General features: G+C 42.1%; 1 protein-coding gene across 6 annotated transcripts in view; it reads left to right on the top strand.

The window, feature by feature from the left end:
- tesmin (testis expressed metallothionein like protein) overlaps positions 1 to 18,784 on the top strand; it is a 44,339-nt gene that overhangs the window by 11,484 nt on the left and 14,071 nt on the right. For 3 of the 6 annotated variants that reach the window (XM_037107075.1, XM_037107077.1, XM_037107073.1), the window contains exons 4-8: positions 2,290 to 2,380; positions 2,471 to 2,575; positions 5,332 to 5,455; positions 14,207 to 14,235; positions 18,447 to 18,532. In XM_037107075.1, the coding sequence (XP_036962970.1) occupies positions 2,290 to 2,380; positions 2,471 to 2,575; positions 5,332 to 5,455; positions 14,207 to 14,235; positions 18,447 to 18,532 (435 nt within the window). The remainder of the gene's footprint in view (positions 1 to 2,289; positions 2,381 to 2,470; positions 2,576 to 5,331; positions 5,456 to 14,206; positions 14,236 to 18,446; positions 18,533 to 18,784) is intronic. The other 3 variants (XM_037107074.1, XM_037107076.1, XM_037107078.1) reach the window with 3 other exon arrangements.

Genomic DNA, 18,784 nt, shown 5'->3' with positions numbered 1-18,784 from the left:
GAAGATTTCTTGAAGTCCTTTCTGCGATGTTTAGGCTGCTCACATTCTCCGTCTCAGGTGTTTCATCAAAGCTTGAGCGAGTGGAAGAACCAACTTTAGTCCGTGCTCCTCAGGTTACATACACTCTTGCTTCGGACACTGGCTTGGTTTTGTGTCCTTATTAGGACATCTTTTCAGCATCTCTCCATTCACCGGTAGATAACACCTTGATTAAGATTTCCTAACGCTTCTCTCTTGCTTTGGATGGTGGCACGGTTTTATGTCCTTATTTGGACATTTTCCCACCATCTCTCCGTTCAATGACTAATACTCCCTTGATGACGGCTGACGATTTCATAATGATCTAGCACGCCTCGGTCACGGAGTGTGCCCATGCCCAAAGCGTGGTCAGATTTTGACACTTCCTATTGGCCTCATGTTGACCTGATCAGTTCTTTTCATGTCCTCAGCTCAACACTGTTTCCTTACCAATTTTCATTAAATCTCTAAACTTCAATACATCATGGTTAAACCTTACACCTCCTTTAACTTTGCAAAGTTAATACTTATTCAAGAATGATCATCAGAGACAGAATGACAGACAGAGCCTTGAGTGTAACACTTCCTCTTTTTCACAGACATGCCATGTTGCCATTTCCTCTTCACTTCCGATTTCAACACACCTTTAATGTAATGGTTTAACACTTTACAATGAATTTATGGCAAACACCATGCAGCAGGCAAAGTTTTAATATGTTTCACAATTATCTCAGGACTATGTATAATGTCCCTGTCTCGTATTTGTGTCTGGCAGGAGTGTATCACTCTCAACTTTTCTGACACTGTCTCCATGTCTGTGTACATACTGGTATTTATATTAGACAGGAGTAAATGGATCTCAACTATCTTGACAAAAGACTCAGCTGAGGAGTCTACTCCTCCTCCAGAGAACCGACCAATGTTAGTAACCACAGTGGATGTGAGAAAAATCCTGCAGAGAGTGAATATGAATAAGGGTGCTGGTCAAGATAATTTACCTGGCTATGTAGTAAAAGCATGTGCTGATCAGCCAGCTGATGTTATTAATGACATTTTTCACATCTTGCTTTCATTGTCCTGTGCCTAAAAGTCTACTGTGTCTCATCTTAATGAATACCGCCATGTGACTCTCACCCGGTTCATGACTAATCGCTTCAAGAAGCTGGTTCTCCAAAGACAACATCCTTGCCAGCCTAGACCCTCACCAGTATGGTTTCAGAACCAACAGATCCAAAGTGGATGCCATATCGCCTGTCTTTCACTTAGTCTTGACACACCTGGAGGCTAGACACACTGGATGTGTGTGTACTGGTGCTACGTGGCATGACCTCTCGCTTTTCATTTTGATGTTAGAAGGTTAGACCTGGATACACTGACTCATGCCACTCATGCGCCTGTCAAACGAGGCTGCTATGTTGCTCCATCTAGAGATTCGGAGTCTCGTCTATTTCTACCGCTCAACGTGTGCAATTCTCAGCAAAACTAGACCTGAAAATGACCCATAGACAGTCATATAGATATCATACGAGTGTTTTAATGTCTGTGTCTGTAGAATATGTCACAAACGTTGAAATAATCACACAACAGGGGAAGGGCAGTGTTTTTCCACTGCACACATTTTTCTTTCTCTCCCTTACCTCCTTCATTTCTCCTTCTGCTCTGTCAATGGTGGTAGAGAGAAATTATATTTATTGGCGCAGCAGCTCAGCAATGCAGCAACCAACTACTACACAAACAGCTGAGCTGATGTGCTGGTTGACTCTGCCCTTCAGCCAAGTCGAATTGAAGTTCTTTACTATGATGACAGTGCTAGCTGTTTGAAGGTCTTTGATAAATGACAGGTTAATACTGAGAAGTCATCAAAGAAAAAGCTGTAAAAACTCTTAATTCTGCTCTATTATCATTATTTTAAAGTATTTTTTTGGCTTTATTGAAAGTACAGCTGAAGATGTGACAGGACAGGGGACAGCAAAGAGACCTGGGCCGAGAGTTGAACCCAGGGCCACTGCGGAGCCTCGGCACATGGGACGCATGCTCTATCCACTGAGCTAAACTGCACCCCATCTCTGCTGTATTATTGAAGAATCGCCACTAACAGGGCTCTGCTAATTTGTTGTTTATTTCAATCATGTATTATGCAAACGTGGGCAGTGGCAGTGTCATATATAATGATATGTTCTGACCGATGGCTTGGTGTACAGACCCACTGAACATGGGCAAAAAAATGATGTGTTTGGAATGGTCAAGTGACTTTAGACAATCTTTTCTCAGCCCTGTACCTGGTCCACCAGACAGCAACCAACACGGCTTGGTTTCTGCTCCTTGGTTTACTAATGAACCCATTCTCTGCAGCATGATGCCGGTGAGTATTCGGAAGAAATTATCCGTTGTCATGGATTGTTGAATTTTACATTTGTTTTAATGTGTATCAGTGTGTTTGGTTCTTTTTCAGCAGGATTTACATGTTCCTGTTGCCGGCATCTGTGTACCACAGGCCTCGCACCCTCAGCAGTTTCATGAGGGGCTGAGTCAATTTACATCCCACCTCACACACCCTGTAAGTTCTACTGTAAGCACAGGGGATAACAGATGTTTCAGCATAGGCAAATTAACATGAAAAAGATAGCTCTCATTAAGTTCAGTTATATTCTGTATTTACTTAAATGGAAAAAAATACAATTGATGGCAGTCTTCTAGTATGTTAATTTGAGGGAATGTGTTTTTCAATTTGAGCAAATAGACTAAAAATGATTACTGTTTACCTAGCCCTGGTATGTTTGCATTTCCAAAGTATAATATAAAAGTCTATGTTCTGTGTAGTATTTGAATATATACAATGACCTTATGCAGAGTATTAAATCCCCAGTATACCCCTGTCCAGGAGGTACTGTACCAGCGCTCCATTAAAAAGGGTCAGATCCCTAAACCTACAAGGTGTTTCTTTAAAGTAGGATTTAAATAGGGACTGCTTAAGCTGGTAGTGAGGAGACTCACCTAGCTTCTCACTGCCTAAGTCTGAGCATCTACCCTGCTTCTGCTGACTTGGTACCTGACCTGAATAGCCCCTGAGTCAGATATGGCCACCAGCCACGTCATTTAACGACGACTCTTCCCTAAATGACCTGTGCACTTGGTAGGGTGCTAGGTTGCATTTTAAGGGCCTTTGGTAAAACCCTAAGGGAATGTTTTGTTTGGAAAATAGGAAAAGAACTCCAATGTCCAAATTGTAATCCACATATTGTTGGTAAAATGGTTAATCTGATGCGCTGTTATTGCCTTGTCAATTTCTGCCATGGAACTCCTGCTAACACACTCCGTTTAATGAACTGATCCATGTAAGAAGCGAGAGGAAGAACCCTGTTCTCTCCTCTTTTCAATTGACCCCACTCCACATCTCTCAGACTCTGAGCACATCTAGAGGTGTTTTTCTCAGGGTTGGTACTGATTATTGGTTATTAACTGAGACCCGATATGCATTTTCAGTAAAAGTGAAATTTTGTTAAAAAAAATTTGAATGATATTCAATAAACACCAATGCATATGTTTGTTAAAATGCCTTTAGGCATGTGTTAGATTAAAATGCAACTATAATAGTTTTTTAAACAGTAAAAGTGTATTTCAGCATAATATATAATGCTACTGGATTGTAATTACAAATGCAGTACAGTTTTTTTCTTTTGCCAACATGCATTGCTCAAAACTGAAGTCACATCAAAACTCTTCACACAATCAGAGAAACAGCAGTATACAGATGCAGTGGCCTTAAATTTCTCACTCCTCCATGGCAGGGCCCTGGCCGATCTGTGGCAGGTCGCTGCCGCACCTTGGAATGTCATGTTTGGAAACCATTTACAATGGTTTATGGATCCACCAGGAGGAGCGAGCAAGCTATTAGGTCACTAATGTCTGGAACCTATAACTGTGTAATCAGGAGTTAAAACACCTAGTCAATCCTTTGAGTGTAAATGTAATGTGCATGAATTATAAAATAATGGATAAAGAAAAGTCTGCTGCCTCAGAAAGAGGTCTCCTGGTGATCTCTTATTCAACCACAGCCACACCTCCCTATGAATGTTCAAAGCAACATAATGGCAGTAGCTGCTGCAAGATTATAGCTTTCAAAATCATGCGCACTGCTAATATTTACAGACAAATTACCAGTGCACAGTGCAGTAGGCAGCAGCTGTGAGGTTATCAGTAAACTGGGCTGACAGAGAGCAGTCAGTGTGTCTGTTCTGGTAAAAAAAAATCGTTTTATGTATACACACCATACATGCTTCATAACTACTATTACTCCTTCTTTCTGCTGTGATGTAGCCAAATATTCAAGCTCATTTGTGAATTGAATTAGTCATGCTCATTGCTGTAGTCTAATGAAGAGAAAAGATCTTAGTCATCTGAGATGGGAAGTGGGACATCTATACTGGATTCATCAAAGTTTGAGAACACTGCAACGTACCGCTAGCACATACACAATTTATTTTCCCCAGTCATAATAAAATATGGAAGGCAACAAGCAACCAATGTAATTTTAGTTTAATAGTGTTCACACTTGAGAGATACAAACTGTGAATACTGTACTAGTGTATATGTTGCAATTTTTATTAGGATTTGTAATTTCATCACATAAAAAACAGATTTCCGTCTTTACCTTTCCCCAAAGAAGAACATCTGTGGTTGAAATAATCAGATCAGTCAAATCTATATCAAATAACAATTTGTTGTTAAACATTTGAAAACTGTTGTGAGCTTTGTGATTTCATTTATTTCTGAAGTTCCTTTCAACTCATGCAATTTTTTCAAAAAGTAGCTTACTTATATTTTTGAGATTACTTAAAAAAAGTGGTACGATACTTGAAGTTTTTTGCAAAGAAACAGTACTTATAGTTTTGGTAGAGTCAAATATGAACAGCTAACACAAAAACAAACTAACAAAAAAATAAATTCTGGCCATGGTAATTTCTAAACCCTGGCTATGGCCCTGAGAGGAGCAGTGATTATGGAAGCTGAAGAAGCTACTGTGCCTGAAATTAGCTGTTCTAACTGTATTATAGGCTCTTTGTAACTGAAGTTACATGGAGCAGAGCACAGCATTACTTACATGTTTGCATTATTATGACATAATGAGTTCTGTTTGTATCTACTTAAGTTCTGAAAAAATATAACAGACCTGACAATTGGTGGCAGATAGTGCTGTTGCCCTTGGAAACTGTGCCAAATCACCCAAAAAGCCAATTTCTACATAATGTTGCTCTAATCTATCTAATCACTGATTCTCAACCAATTGTTGCCATGTTCCCTTTGTGTCTGCAGGTAGTGTGTAATATGAGTGGAGCTGGACAGGTTGTGCTGGTTAATCCCTGTGAGCCAGAACCTATGTTACTTACCCTGAAATCTGCATCACAGAATAGATGTAACAGCCCAACTCAAGAAAAAGGTGAGGACAACTTTACATTGGTTACATGTTAGTAAAGGTTTAGTTTTGTGTCCAGTGTGTAATGAAATCACACCAATGAACAGATAACAATCATGGATTTGAGACACTCCACTAGGGCACCTTGACTGAAACACCACAGAGTAAGATTTTCTACTTGGTCTCATATTAGGAGGCCACATTATCTATCTTATTGAGTTTTTTCCTCAAAGTTATATCTGGGTGTTATATAACCTTAAGGCATGTAAATCATCTGCAGAAATCGAAGCCCATGGAGTCATCGGCAACTGGAATTATTTTCTTTGATTTATTATATGTCACTATGACAGACAGCATGACCTCTAGCAAGGGAACCATCCTCTACCTAGATTACAGATGGACCTAACACTTAGATGTCTCTTGTTGTTAAATGAGGAACCAGCAAAAAAGTCTTCATCAACTGTCAAGACCAAATGAATTTACTTAATTTACTTTACTTACTTACTTAATTTACTTTACAACCCTTGTCTGCTAACCACTTCTGACTCCTTTGAAGCCCAGAACAAAGCTTAAACGTAGGCATTAAAACTGCTCTGTTAGTGCTTGCAAGAACCAAAAGTCTTCCTCTGCTCCCACTGTCTGAGAATGCCAGGATAACTTTTTTATGGAAATGTCCCTGAAAATTATTGAATTGTGTGTTTATGTATTTTACTCCAAGACTAACTGAGTAACATTACAAGCTCAACTGTTGACTGGCCAAAAATTACCTTCGATCATGTCTTCTGAAAAGCACAAGTTTGAACTATTAAGATACAACCAATACCAATACCAAGAGAGACATAATTAATTTTATAGGTATACTTCAACATTAAAGGTCCCATATTATACTGTTTTTCATCAATTTCACACAGCTGACAGAGGTCCAACAGCACTGTATTTGAAATGCATTGCCCCAAACCCATCCGTGGTCCTGAATTTCATCTGTCTAAAAGTTGCACGAGTTTCTGTGCCTGCACCTTTAAATGCTGATGAGCTCCATCTGTCAACGCCTGCCTTGCCTGCTACATCTCCCTCTAAGGGAGACAATGCCGCTTGCACTAGCAGCAGCATGTGCTAATGTTTTATGATGTATCGCTATGGCTCGCCAAGATTCTTTCGTTCAACCACAGCAGTTTGACCCAGAATTAGACCCCGAAGGAGAGGCTCCCGAAGAAGTACAGACTCTGTGAATAATGTTAGTTTGCTCTTATGTGTTGTTACAGTTACTACCATGTATCTAATAGCTAACAGCTAGCGAAAGCTGCGTTTGTCTCCAACACTGTCTCCAGTCTGCACATGTTTCCAGACTTTTTACTGTGACAACCAAGGTGGGAGGTGGGAGTAAGTCACATACGTGCAAGTCATAAGCAAGCCTCAAATCTTAACCTTTAAGTCTCTAGCAAGTCCCAAGTTACTGTGATGAAAATCAAGCAAGTCAAGTCAAGTCATTGCTATTACTCAAGCAAGTCAACTCGAGTCATGGCTACAGTCAACCAAGTCACAATAAGTTTGTATGAATGTATTCTTCATATCTATAGACACAGTAAACAGAAGAGGGTGGTTAGTCAAAAATATGATGTCATTGCATAGTTGATCAATGTAAAAAATATGTTTAAACCCATGAATACAAGAATAAGATTAGATTAATATCAACCCTGGAACTGCAGCATACTGCACATCCTGACAGCCGAGAATATTACTCTCAGGTATTGTTCCCCCTCCCCTCTATAAAAGGAGGCTGAAAATCACAGGACATGTCTGTTCTGTCCTGAAATGTGTATTTCTCTTCTATAAAACACATTCTACATCTCGGAGGCGACGTCTTCACACATATGGGCTCCCTTCTCCTTTCAATCGGGGCAGAGCTCAGTGAGAAACAGCAGGAGAGACACAGACACAACACCAGAGGGAGAAGCAGGTCCGTCGCGGACGTGCACGAAAAAAACAAGTGCGTTGCACCGAATCTGGCTTTGTGCGCACTGAAGACACTATATCTGAAACACACGCACGCTTTAACCAAGACGGCGGCCAAAATCACCCAGGCACGTAATAATCTTTCAATCCAAATTTGATAATTTTCGGAGCTCTCTCCATGCTGCCTCTCCTCCTCTGATCCTGTCTGCCACACTGCCACACTGGCATGCCCACCACCTGCCAGGCTTGCACGCACCGCGTCATACAGTGGCAGAGGGCAAAGTATCAAAAACAAATGTCTCAGTATAGTAAAGAAAGAAAGTAGGAAAAGCCAAGACTTTTGAGTCAGCTGTGTCAAGTCTAAGTCAAGTCTCAAGTTATGAATGGCAAGTGAAAATCAAGTCTTTCATCAGTATTAGTCAAGTAAGTCTCAAGTCCTCAAATTTGCGACTCGAGTCAAGTCATGTGACTCGAATCCTATCAAAATGTGGCAACACTCACCTGTGGCTTGGGTGCAGTTTCTGGGTCCGGTATGGTTGTGTCTGATCCTTTTACGAGGGTCAGTGTCGAGGCAAAGCCAGCTTTGTACTGACCCTCGTTACTGAAGCAGTCCGATGTGAAGAGGTTAGCACACACATAAAAGCTACAGTGCTCAGTGTAAATGAGTACACCCCCTTCGAAAAGTAATATTTTAAACAAAAACTCAATGCGCACAAAAACAATTTCCAAAATGTTGACAAGACTAAGTTTTATATAACATCCATTTAACTCATAACATGTAAGTAAGAATAATAATAAAACTTAGAGAACAAAATTTTCAGTTTTACTCAAATTAGGGTGGTGCAAAAATGAGTACACCCCACTGAAAGTCTCTGGAGCGAGGCTAAATTTTAGACTACAAATGTCTAATTTAACAATAATCAACCACAGGTAAGTCTAATTATTCATTACACAGGTGACCAGCAGACAGTTGACTATAAAAGGGTGTAGAAAACCCCTTCATGTTGTTAGCAATGGCACCACATGGAAGAGAAATGTCCCAAGACCTGAGAAAGAAAATAATTTCTTTACACCGCAAAGGTGAAGGCTACAAGATCAGCAAAGCTTTACTTATCAGTCAGAATACTGTAGCAAAAGTGGTACAAAAACTTAAAAAAGATACACACTCACACATATGCACGCAGACACACAGACACACACACTTACACTTACCCATACCGTAGCTGTCACTAAAGATACATGGCCGGGCAGCGAGACCTGTTGCGTGGAGGAAGCTACCTTTGGGGGGCCAACCACACTGGGAGAGATCCCGGTCCAAGGCCGCAGGGAGCACCGCCACAGAGACCACCCCCAACCCGGGCAGACAGGAGGCCCCACACCAAGGTGCAGAGCCCTCTGATCACCCGGGCCGGAGCCGTCCACGGGACAGCAGCCCCCGTGGCCAGACCAGAGACCACTCCCAGTCTGCCAGGCCCCCATGAGGAAACACTGGAGATTAAAAACTGACAGACTAAAACAGTAAAATAAGGCAAAAAGTGTAGAATCTAAAAACACGAGGGACTAAAACATAAAAGACATAAAGACTAAACATAAAAGTGTAAAGGCTAAAAACACGAGAGACTAGAATTAAATCATTAAATAGAGGACCCTATCTGACTCTCTCTAACATGCTGTTTTCTGGGGGAAAGTTTAATGAAGAAAAGGGCTGACAGCTGTAATCTTTATCAATAAAAGTTGTCAGAGACAGTTAATACAACAAGTGGACGGTGACAAACACATGGTGAGTTTAATGTTTTTTGCTCTAAATTGCATCACATTAGCACTGTGGTTCAAGTGTAGGAGCCACCTGGCTCTGCTGCTGGGAACAGATGCTGTTTTTACCACACCTCTGTTGTTTGTGGGTTGAAGTGTGAGACATTTCTCTTGTATTTGATGAGCGAAGGCTCTCTTTAGTTGACTGTGAGCACCATCAGACCGTCACACACTTGTTCCGCGCTGCAGGCTTTTTCTGTCAAACAGACGCCATCTCACATCTGATGCGATTCTGATACTACTTCCAGAGGCAGATCAGCGCTAGAGTGAAATTGTCCCCACTCTATGCATCTGTAACTTAACAGATGGTGAGGCAGAAAGATTCCCACATTGAAAGGATAGCTTAAGGGCTTAAGTTTGTGCCTTGTTCTTCATGTCTTTCTTGCTGTGGCTTCCCCTGCTTTCTGTTCTTCTGGACATGCTGGCTCACTGATTCCTGATGAGCCTGTAGGTGCACCTCCAGGACTACTGTTTCCCTCATATCTGTCAGACAGCAACCTTCTACTGGCAGCTAGTCGCTGCAATTGTCTTCTTTGCTGTTTCCCTGGGAGTGTCTGGTTTCCGGCAGTGCGATGTCATCTGCCCCTTCCTGTGTTGTCCCTGATTCCAGTGAGGGGGAATCGCCTTCTCCTTTTGGTCCAGAGGGAGCAGGCTTCTCCAGTCGGGGGCTGGGGTGTGGTCTTCCTTGCATTGTGTGCATTGTTTTTTTTTTTTCTTTTTTTAACTGCCCCACAATTAGTGATGATAAAATGGTGAAAGTAGGCCAGTCTTCTGCATAATATATTGATGTCATGATATTATCTGCTACTTGCTTGGCAGCTTCATCAGATTATAACCTGTTGCTATCAGGGTGTCCATTTTCCAGAGAGCGGGGCTTTTGATAAATAATACAGCTGAAGGAAGATTCATTGCCTCTAATTAAAATTGACTTTCCATCTGCTACAGGGGTACCCTCTGCCCTTTGAAAAACCCTTTGTTTCCAGATTTTAGCAAGAACATGCTCCATTATCGTATTCTGAGTCGCTGGGTCTGAGTCATATATGCTAAGATGGCACCGGTCCAGGTGGCTGCCTATAGCTGCAGCTCCCGTCGTGTTTTTTTAAACTTTATTTATTTGTTGTTTTATTCTTTTTGTTTGTTTTTCGGATCAATCACAACTTGTTCATGAAAGTTGTGACAATGGCTGGACTAAGTTTTGTTACCCTTCTCCACGTTCTTCTGTTACTTCTTCTAATATTTGTAACAGAGAACCTCACTGGTAGTAGTGGGGACATTGTTTACACGCGTGAACAGCTGATTGTGCTGTGTAAGCCTGTGATGCTGCCCGGAGACACACCTGAGGTCCCGCAGGAGTTACGGAGGAGACGTCAGGGCTGCAGGTCTGGAGCCAAAAGGAGGAAGAGAAGGAGAAGACATAAGCCAGCGGTCCCGGCGATTATAATAGGAAATGTGAGGTCTCTGGGGAATAAAACGGACAAACTTACAGCACCTGTGAAGACCCAGAGGGAATACCGTCAGTGTAGCATATTTTACTTCAGTGAAACATGTCCGCACTCGCAAATCCGTGGAGGTTCCTGGCTACAGTTTGGTACGGGGAGACAGAGACTGTTTAAATAGTTGGAAGAAGAAGGGTGGCAGGCTTGCACTTTATGTGAGTGAGAGGTGGTGCAGTCCCGGACATGTCAACGTGAAGGAATGGCTCTGCACCCCGGACATTGAACTGCAGGCTGTGGGAATGCGCCCGTATTATTTACCGAGGGAGTTCATGTCCACCATTGTTATCGCTGTTAACATTCCCTTCTTTCACCTTTTTAAGCTCTTTCTGCCCTCTTCCTCTACAAATTTTCGGCCTTTTGAGTCTTTTTTCACCTTTTCAAGCTCTTTCAGCCTTTCTAGACATAAAGGTATTTTCCGCAGCACACTTACTACAGGGTATCTGCAGGGTCATAAAAAGTCTTGAATTTAAGGCCTTAAAATGTCTAAAATTCTCCTAAAATCTCATAAGGTCTTAAGGCCCCCACACACCACCCAGACGTCCAGCTGCCTTATCCAACTACTCTCCGACCACTCCGTTGCCTCTTGTTCGACCCGTTCAGCAGAAAAGTTGCATTGAAACACACTGCTTCGACGTGCTGCCTACTCCACAGTAGTGTGTATGTTCTGCGCTTGCACAAGATGCAATAAGCGGGTGGCGCTCATGTTGTGAGTTGTAAATGAGAGGCTTATGCAAGCGACTCTCTTTACTTTCAATCAAAACGAAACTTAACTATTTCAGATAAAAACAGCTGCATACTAAACGTGCAGTGAGCACAAATGAATTCGTCCTGAATGGACATAACAACTAGTCTCGTGCCAGTACTGCAAAACACGAAAATGTGAAAACAAGAAATGACGGAACGGAGTGCATAGAAAAAGTGCACACAATATTCTGCCCCTCCCACACACTGCGTTGATTCACTAGTACACCGCCAATCAGAATGGCCATTCAGCTGGCACACAACCAATCAGAGAATCCAATGGCTCAGACGTATGACAGCCCACCTCCTCAGACTTCGCATGCTCAGTCGGGGCTGACAAAGTCCGCTTGGCTCCGAAAGCTTCCGACGCAGCTGAACACACCAAACATATTTGTTCCCGACCTCGTCCGAGTCTCTCCAAATGCTTCAGACGTCCAACGGTTGGGCCGGTGTGTTCCTGCCATTAAATACGATTTTGAAAGGTCTTAAAAATCTATTGACATTACTTTTATTTAAAACATGCATAAACTTCAGTGTCGCTTTGAAATGTTTCCACTTTTGAGGATACTATAACATAACTACAAAACAGAACTAAAGTAGGCCACCTGTGCTGCCTGGTGAGAATTTATTGAGCTCCACCAGCTAGTGTGCTGTGCGCGCATGGCGGTGTATTACCGCTTAGCTTAGCAGTGGAGAAAAGGCACTGGAATCCCATTCCAAATCAGAAAAACATAAAGCGGTCATAAAATGCCAGCAGCAAACGCTTTCAATCAGCCAGTATTGTTCCACAACAGGATCTGGAGCATCGAGGTCCAGCGCGACCCAGTCTGCTGCAACTCCAATCGACCTCCGGACAGCATTTGGGTCTACAACCACACTAAAAGCAGAGGTGCTATGGACTTTTCACATGGTAACTAAGCACCAGTCATATACTGGTAATGAGAACAGTGATGAGCTGTTCCAGACCATGTTCCGGGATTCTGAGATAGCGAAAGCTTTTTCAAAGTGACTTTACCAGACAGACCGGATAGAACTAAACTTAACTGTTGGGGTGATCCCTTTAACTAAAGGATAAGAAAATAAATCAACAACTTTTCCAACCTGTCCTGTTGAAGTCTAATTGAAAAGGTAATTATTTATATTCTGAAAATAAAGTAAATAAAGTCAATCCAATCATCCACAGCAGGGATTTCAGGTATGAGAGCGATTTTGTTGTCATAGCTCAGATGCGCTTGCATCCATGATATATATCTACAATGTGAGGTAACATTTTCTGATGACATTTTTTATCCAAACCATTCTCAATCTTTGGGTCATGAACACTCTTCAAGGACCCTTGGTTTAAAAGGGTACACTATGCTGTTAAACCATCCATCTGATCTGCTGGGTGCAAAATCCAGGTCACATGCACACCTCCTCAGGACTTTGATAAGCTCTATTAAATGATTTTCAGCTAACACATTGCTCCATAGCCTAAGTGGCACACAAATCCCCAAATCAACTAAATTCTTCATTGAAAGTCCTAATTGGACTGTATTATAATATTTTTTTAAACTTTGCAACACAACATTGCTTGTTTTTCTGGAGGCTTTGATACTTAATTCTGGGTCTGTACTCTTTCCAAATGTACCTCAAATTAAGTTTTGTCCCTTTCCTAAAATTGTTTAGAGCCAGTGGAAGGGATTGAAAGAGATGCAGCAATCTCTGCAACATATTCATTTTAATAGATTCTGTCTGTGAACCAAAATTCTGGAGCAGTTATCCATCTAATCTCCTTAAGTCCTTAGTGACATGCTTTGGGGAAAATGGAAAACACAATGTACATTTGAAAGAACAGACTTCTTCAGCAACAGAAAAATCTGAGGGGCCATCTATGGGCATAGAATACTGCCATAAATCACACGCACCCACTGAGACTCGCGTGCGCCGTAAAACATCCATGCATTTTTTTCCTGAGGGCTTTCCCAAGCACTCGTGAGCTATTTTTTATCCTGCATCTCTGCCCCCTGGAGCAATATTGTGGCCTGCCAGGAGAAAAACAGCTCAAGCGTGCACAGATTCCGCTCGCGAAACACTCCTCTCCTCACTCGGAAAACTTTCCCCCTGCTCGCGCGAGTGATTTTTTTTTAGTGGCCGTTTTTTTTGTCAGTAAGGGGGCAGGCCTGGGGGCATGCCAATCAACATTGTATCCCCGAATATAATTGGTTGAGTGTATTTGCCAATCGGACAGCAGGGTACTGCAACACCACTATGTCTGCTCTGTGCAGCTTGTTGCAGCTTTCGTCAAAAAACAAACCAGGCAGCTGGATCGCAAAGCAGCCGTACATGGCTTGACTCCATTGTGGGTTGGAGCTGATCGCGACTGCTTGTGATTTGTAACACACTATCTGCTACTAGGGGATGGAGACTGATGGCAGGTTAACAAGGGGGATGCTTTTTGGTCATTTTGCTAACAAGGGGGACGGCTTCCCCCCTCATATCCCCTCAGATCGCCTACTGATTGTATATATGTGATTTAGTTATTTATTTTTGTACTTTTTTTGTTCTCGAATTGACCCTGCTTGCCTCTTTTGTTTTTGTTGCCTTTTGTTGCAAGCTTTTTGATCACCTTTTGCTGTTTGGATTTTGTGTTTGGACTTCATTTTTATTATTAAAGTTCACCTTTTTTTCTTTTACCTGCCAGCTTGGCTCCTCGTGTCTTGTGTTTGTGTACCTTTTTGCTTAAAAGTAACAGGGGTTTCTTTAATAATCCTCTCTCCTTTATGTTTCCCAGATGTGAGTGTGCTAGGGACTCCCAGCCAGGTAGGAAAACATTTTTTCTATACAGAAATAAACTGTCTCTTTGGGACCGCTCAACAGTAACCATAACTGTTTGATCAATTAAGTTATTGAATTCACCTTCTAGTGAGTTGGATAGATGTGTTGTTGTTTTTTCTTTATATTAAATCTGTCTATTCATTTGGCTGTTTTGCTGTGGTGACAGGATTCACCAATAGCAAACTGTTTTGGGACCGTTTTGAGACACTGCCTACATAATATGTATGATGGTATAATGACAACCGGAGTGGTGGTTTGCCAATTCTTTGCTGAGGATAATTCACACAGAGTGAAGCATCTCTGCCGTGCTGCCATGTAATTCACATAGAAAGCCGGCGCTGCGGCGCCTAAAGAGGTGTGACGGTACGTCGGTGTTTCCCAGGTGTCCCCCCGCCAATCTAAAAGAGCGGCCAGTTTATAATCATATGGATGCTGTTATAATGTGTTGTGATTGAGAATTTGACCCACCAAACATCCTGGAAATTGACGAAGTTATGTTTTCTGTGCCAAATTACGTACTTACTTACCATAAAATACCAAATAATAGTCGTTTATTTGTTTCAATCATTTAACAAACCAGGCGTTTATTTGGGACAGGCGTTTAATTCCTTCCTCTCAAAAATCAGAGATGAAAATGTCACAAACTTCGCCAGCTTCTTGGTTAATTCTCTGGCATCCTTCTGGGCAATAGTTCTATGTCTTCTGCAAGTGAAGTTGTTGCGGCGGAGGAAACTATTCAGCCGACCAGCACTCACAGCAAACTCCTCACCTCTGCTGTCACTCACTGTGGCGCACATTTGTTTCTCCATCACCCTGATCATTTTACGGGACACTCTCTCGTGGTGTGCCCGTTTGCTGATAACCCAACCCTGCATGTTTATCTCAGGCTCCTCACTAGACTTCTTCCTCCCTCCACCAGGCAGCCTGGCCCTGTTGCTGTCCTCCTCGGACAGACGCTGAAGCTCAGTTTGATTTTTTCGCCAATCTCTCACTCTCTTTGGGTCAGCAGAGAAACGTCTAGCGGCTGCTTCTCCCGAGTTTTCCTCTGCATATAATTTCATTTCAGGGTTCTCCCCAGACAATGGAACGGTGGCACAGCGCCGCTATACAAATTTTCAATATTAGCTGCTTTGTAGCCGGTGAGGGTGACGAGCGAGCGAGCGTCCGTGGAGCCATGGTTATCATCAATGTGATATTGACTGACCGAAAGCAAGCACAATACGTGAAAAAGGTAGAGAAGAAAAACGTCACATCACGTCTTCTTCTTTGATTTTTAGAAAAAATAAATAACTTAGACCCGACATTTATTTAGAACCGGTGGTTTACCAAAATATACACCTGCACCCGGTGTTTAAAGGGGACCCGGTGGTTAATTGAAACCCGGCTATAATTTGGTAATTTACGGTAATCGCCATCAGTAAACAGGACGCTGCCTGACTCCTTCACTCGTGGTGACAGAGGTCGTTTTGTGGGGGAAGGTTCCCTGAAGTCTCGGTCCGTAGGGCTGACAGTCGCGGTGATTTATTTTCATCACAAACACTCAGTGAGTTTAAGATTTTTGCCGGTGACAGATGCTGTTTTTTGGGCAGAAATGTGACGAAGAGGTGGGAGGACAGTCAGGGGGAGAGACGCTTTTCCACGTACAGCTGTGGTATTAGTTTTCCTCATATAAGTTTGGTCCTAAAATGTTGCTTTGTGGGACATTTCTCTGTATTTAGTTGAGTGAAGGACCTGTGCAGTTATCAGACTAGTCAGACCAACACTTCCCTGCTCCGCGTCTCCGGCTTATTCGTTCATACTGGGGCGGTTCACCAATAATGCGGCCCTGACACTACCTCCAGAGGCAGATCAGCGCAGGTGTGAAATTTGTTTTCTCTACGCATCTGAAACTTTCACACAGAGGAGGGTGTGGAGAATTGGCGCAGGATCCCTGCATGCAAACTGCAGTGTGAATGGGGCTAATAAGTGATATGATGGTAACGTTATCTTCAAGTTCAATGAGCATTGTCGGTGTTGAATCCCAGAATTTGCTGTTGAATGGAGACACATAAAATTGCCATGACCAAGGAAAACCCATTACTAAAGTCGAAACTAAGACTATCAACTACACTAAATCTGGATCTTTTGGGGGGGTCTACATTGTCTTTTGTGCTATGTATCCGTGGCTAACAATGCTATGAACCCTGATAAGCCCATGCAGCAATTATAAACTACACAAAAGGACTGCAGGGGGAAACCTGCTGGATTTTTTGTTTTTTTTGCAAACTTGAGACTTCCGTCGGCCAAGTCCACTTAACACCAAGCTAACTTGGATGGGGATTCAATGTAATCGTCTGGCTCTTCTAAACTCCATACTGTATTGCGCAAATTCTGACAGTAAAACGAGTGATTTCGCTGGGCTGTGAGGCTTTTATTACTGTTTTACAGACTTGTCTCTCACAATGTTAGCTTATGGGAAAAAGTCCCCAGTGCATCACATGATTATACAGTATATATTATATGCACAATTGATTATACAGCTTGGCCACAACAAAAACTGGCTTCAAGGCCTGCTGCACTTTGTGGGGGCTTGATCGCGACGGTGAGGTCAGTTGTCTGTTGCAGAGGAAATTGTTGCAAAGCCAACTGCATTAAATAGTCCTCCTCCCCTTTTTCATTGATTTTACCAGCGTACTAAAAACCACCCCTCTATGCTCTCTATCGGAGTATGTATAACATCATGCTACTCACTGACGTGTGTGCTGTCTTGAGTGAGAACGGGACACGCAGTTCCAAATATAGAAAATCAATATGTGGCAGCCAATGTTGATTTTTTTTTTTTTTTGCCATACCACAAATAAATGTATTTGTGAGAAATACTGCAGACCCTCACAATGTTTTGCACTAGAGGAAAATGTGAAGGCCACAAAGGGTTCATACAGAGTGTCCTTTTGCAAGTGTCCGATTGCAAAAACAGGAAAACCTCATTTAATGGGTGAGAATTTACTCAAACCAGCTGCCAAGGTTATGGCAAACATATTGTCTGGGGGAAAAGCACGCAAGGAATTTAACAGGGTACCCCTGTCAGATAACACAGTCGAGCTGCAAACTGGTCGAGTGAATGATGGAATTTCTGATTTGTTCTTCCCTGCCAACCAACACCAAGGAGAAACAATTGTTGAGTAATTGTTAAGAATAATTCATTGACTGGACAATATGTGTTGGCATTGGTACAGATGGTGCAACTGCGACGATTTGTAAACAACTGACTGCCCAGGGTGTCCGTGTGCTGTAACACCATTTGCAATAGCAACACACTGTTGCATTCGCACAGAACAATTGGCTATGAAAAAAAGTGCCTCAAATCAGTTCTGGACAAGTCTGTAATAGTGAGTAAACAAAAAGCCAACCACATCTTTTGAAAGCTCTGTGTATGGAGAAATGCGAGGCAAACACACCAAACTTATTTTCCATGCTAAAGTTCACTGGCTATTGTGCAAGGAAAACTCTCAGTTGTCTATTTGAACTGTGCGATGAGATAAAGTTATTCCTGCATCACAGTGATTAACTGAATGGCAGACTGCATGATTTTTAGTGGCTTGCAAAATTGGTGTACCTGGCTAATATTTGCAACACTTTCCAAGCTGTAAGGAAACGCCCTCACTGTGGTCAATATCGAGGACAAAATTAATGTTACATGTCTCAAGATGGACTTTTGGTGTTCATGTCTCAATAACAAATAAGTCTATTATTTCCTGATGCTCACAGACCTTCTCCTCTCAGCTGATGAGTAGTTGGATGCTGAAGTAGGTGGAGCCTTCAGGGAACATCTCTATGGACTTAGTTCACTATTGGGAGTATATTTTGCAGAAATAGTGAGATTTTAAGTAGATCAGAAATCTGTTCGGAGACAAAACAGACACTCAGCGTGTTGCTTCGAAACTTTCACCAAGACAGCCATGTGGACATCACATCAGGGGACCTGATGACAATTTTCAGACAGAAAAGTTTGACAGACTTTTGAATCCACATCCAACCTGAGTATCCTGAGCTCCTGACATGTAACTAATTAGATAATACTTTGGAAGGCATTCAAATACTGATTTGGGGGTAGATTACCATGGTAATGGTAAAGCTTTGAAGATGTAATGCATTCAGGTCAGCCCTATAAATTAATAGATTGTTACTCATGTATTCAATCATTCATTCATGCATAGCTTCCTCAGCACCAGCAGGCTGCTTGTTCCTTGTATGAGTCCAGAGATCAGGCAGCCAACATGCAGCCTCCAGTCCCTCCATCACAGTAAGAACTATGGAACTAAGCAAATATTAGATTTTTTTCTTCACTTCATAGACAGTTAGAAAAATGCAAAGTGACTAAAGAACTGTCAAGTATTTGGTCAACCATGATACATGACAGTTAAATAGATCAAAGCACATCCGCAGAAAATGTTTTCCCTTTATATGGCCACTATATCCCAAATCATGTTTGCCAAAATATTCTCAGACAACTTATGTTCATGAAACACAGTGAACAGAGGTCATACCTTTTGTC

Source organism: Acanthopagrus latus, chromosome 8, assembly GCF_904848185.1.
Source record: "Acanthopagrus latus isolate v.2019 chromosome 8, fAcaLat1.1, whole genome shotgun sequence".
Taxonomy (NCBI): Eukaryota; Metazoa; Chordata; class Actinopteri; order Spariformes; family Sparidae; genus Acanthopagrus; species Acanthopagrus latus.
The sequence above is the reverse complement of the archived record's forward strand: the minus strand, read 5'-3'. Positions and strand labels throughout refer to the sequence as shown.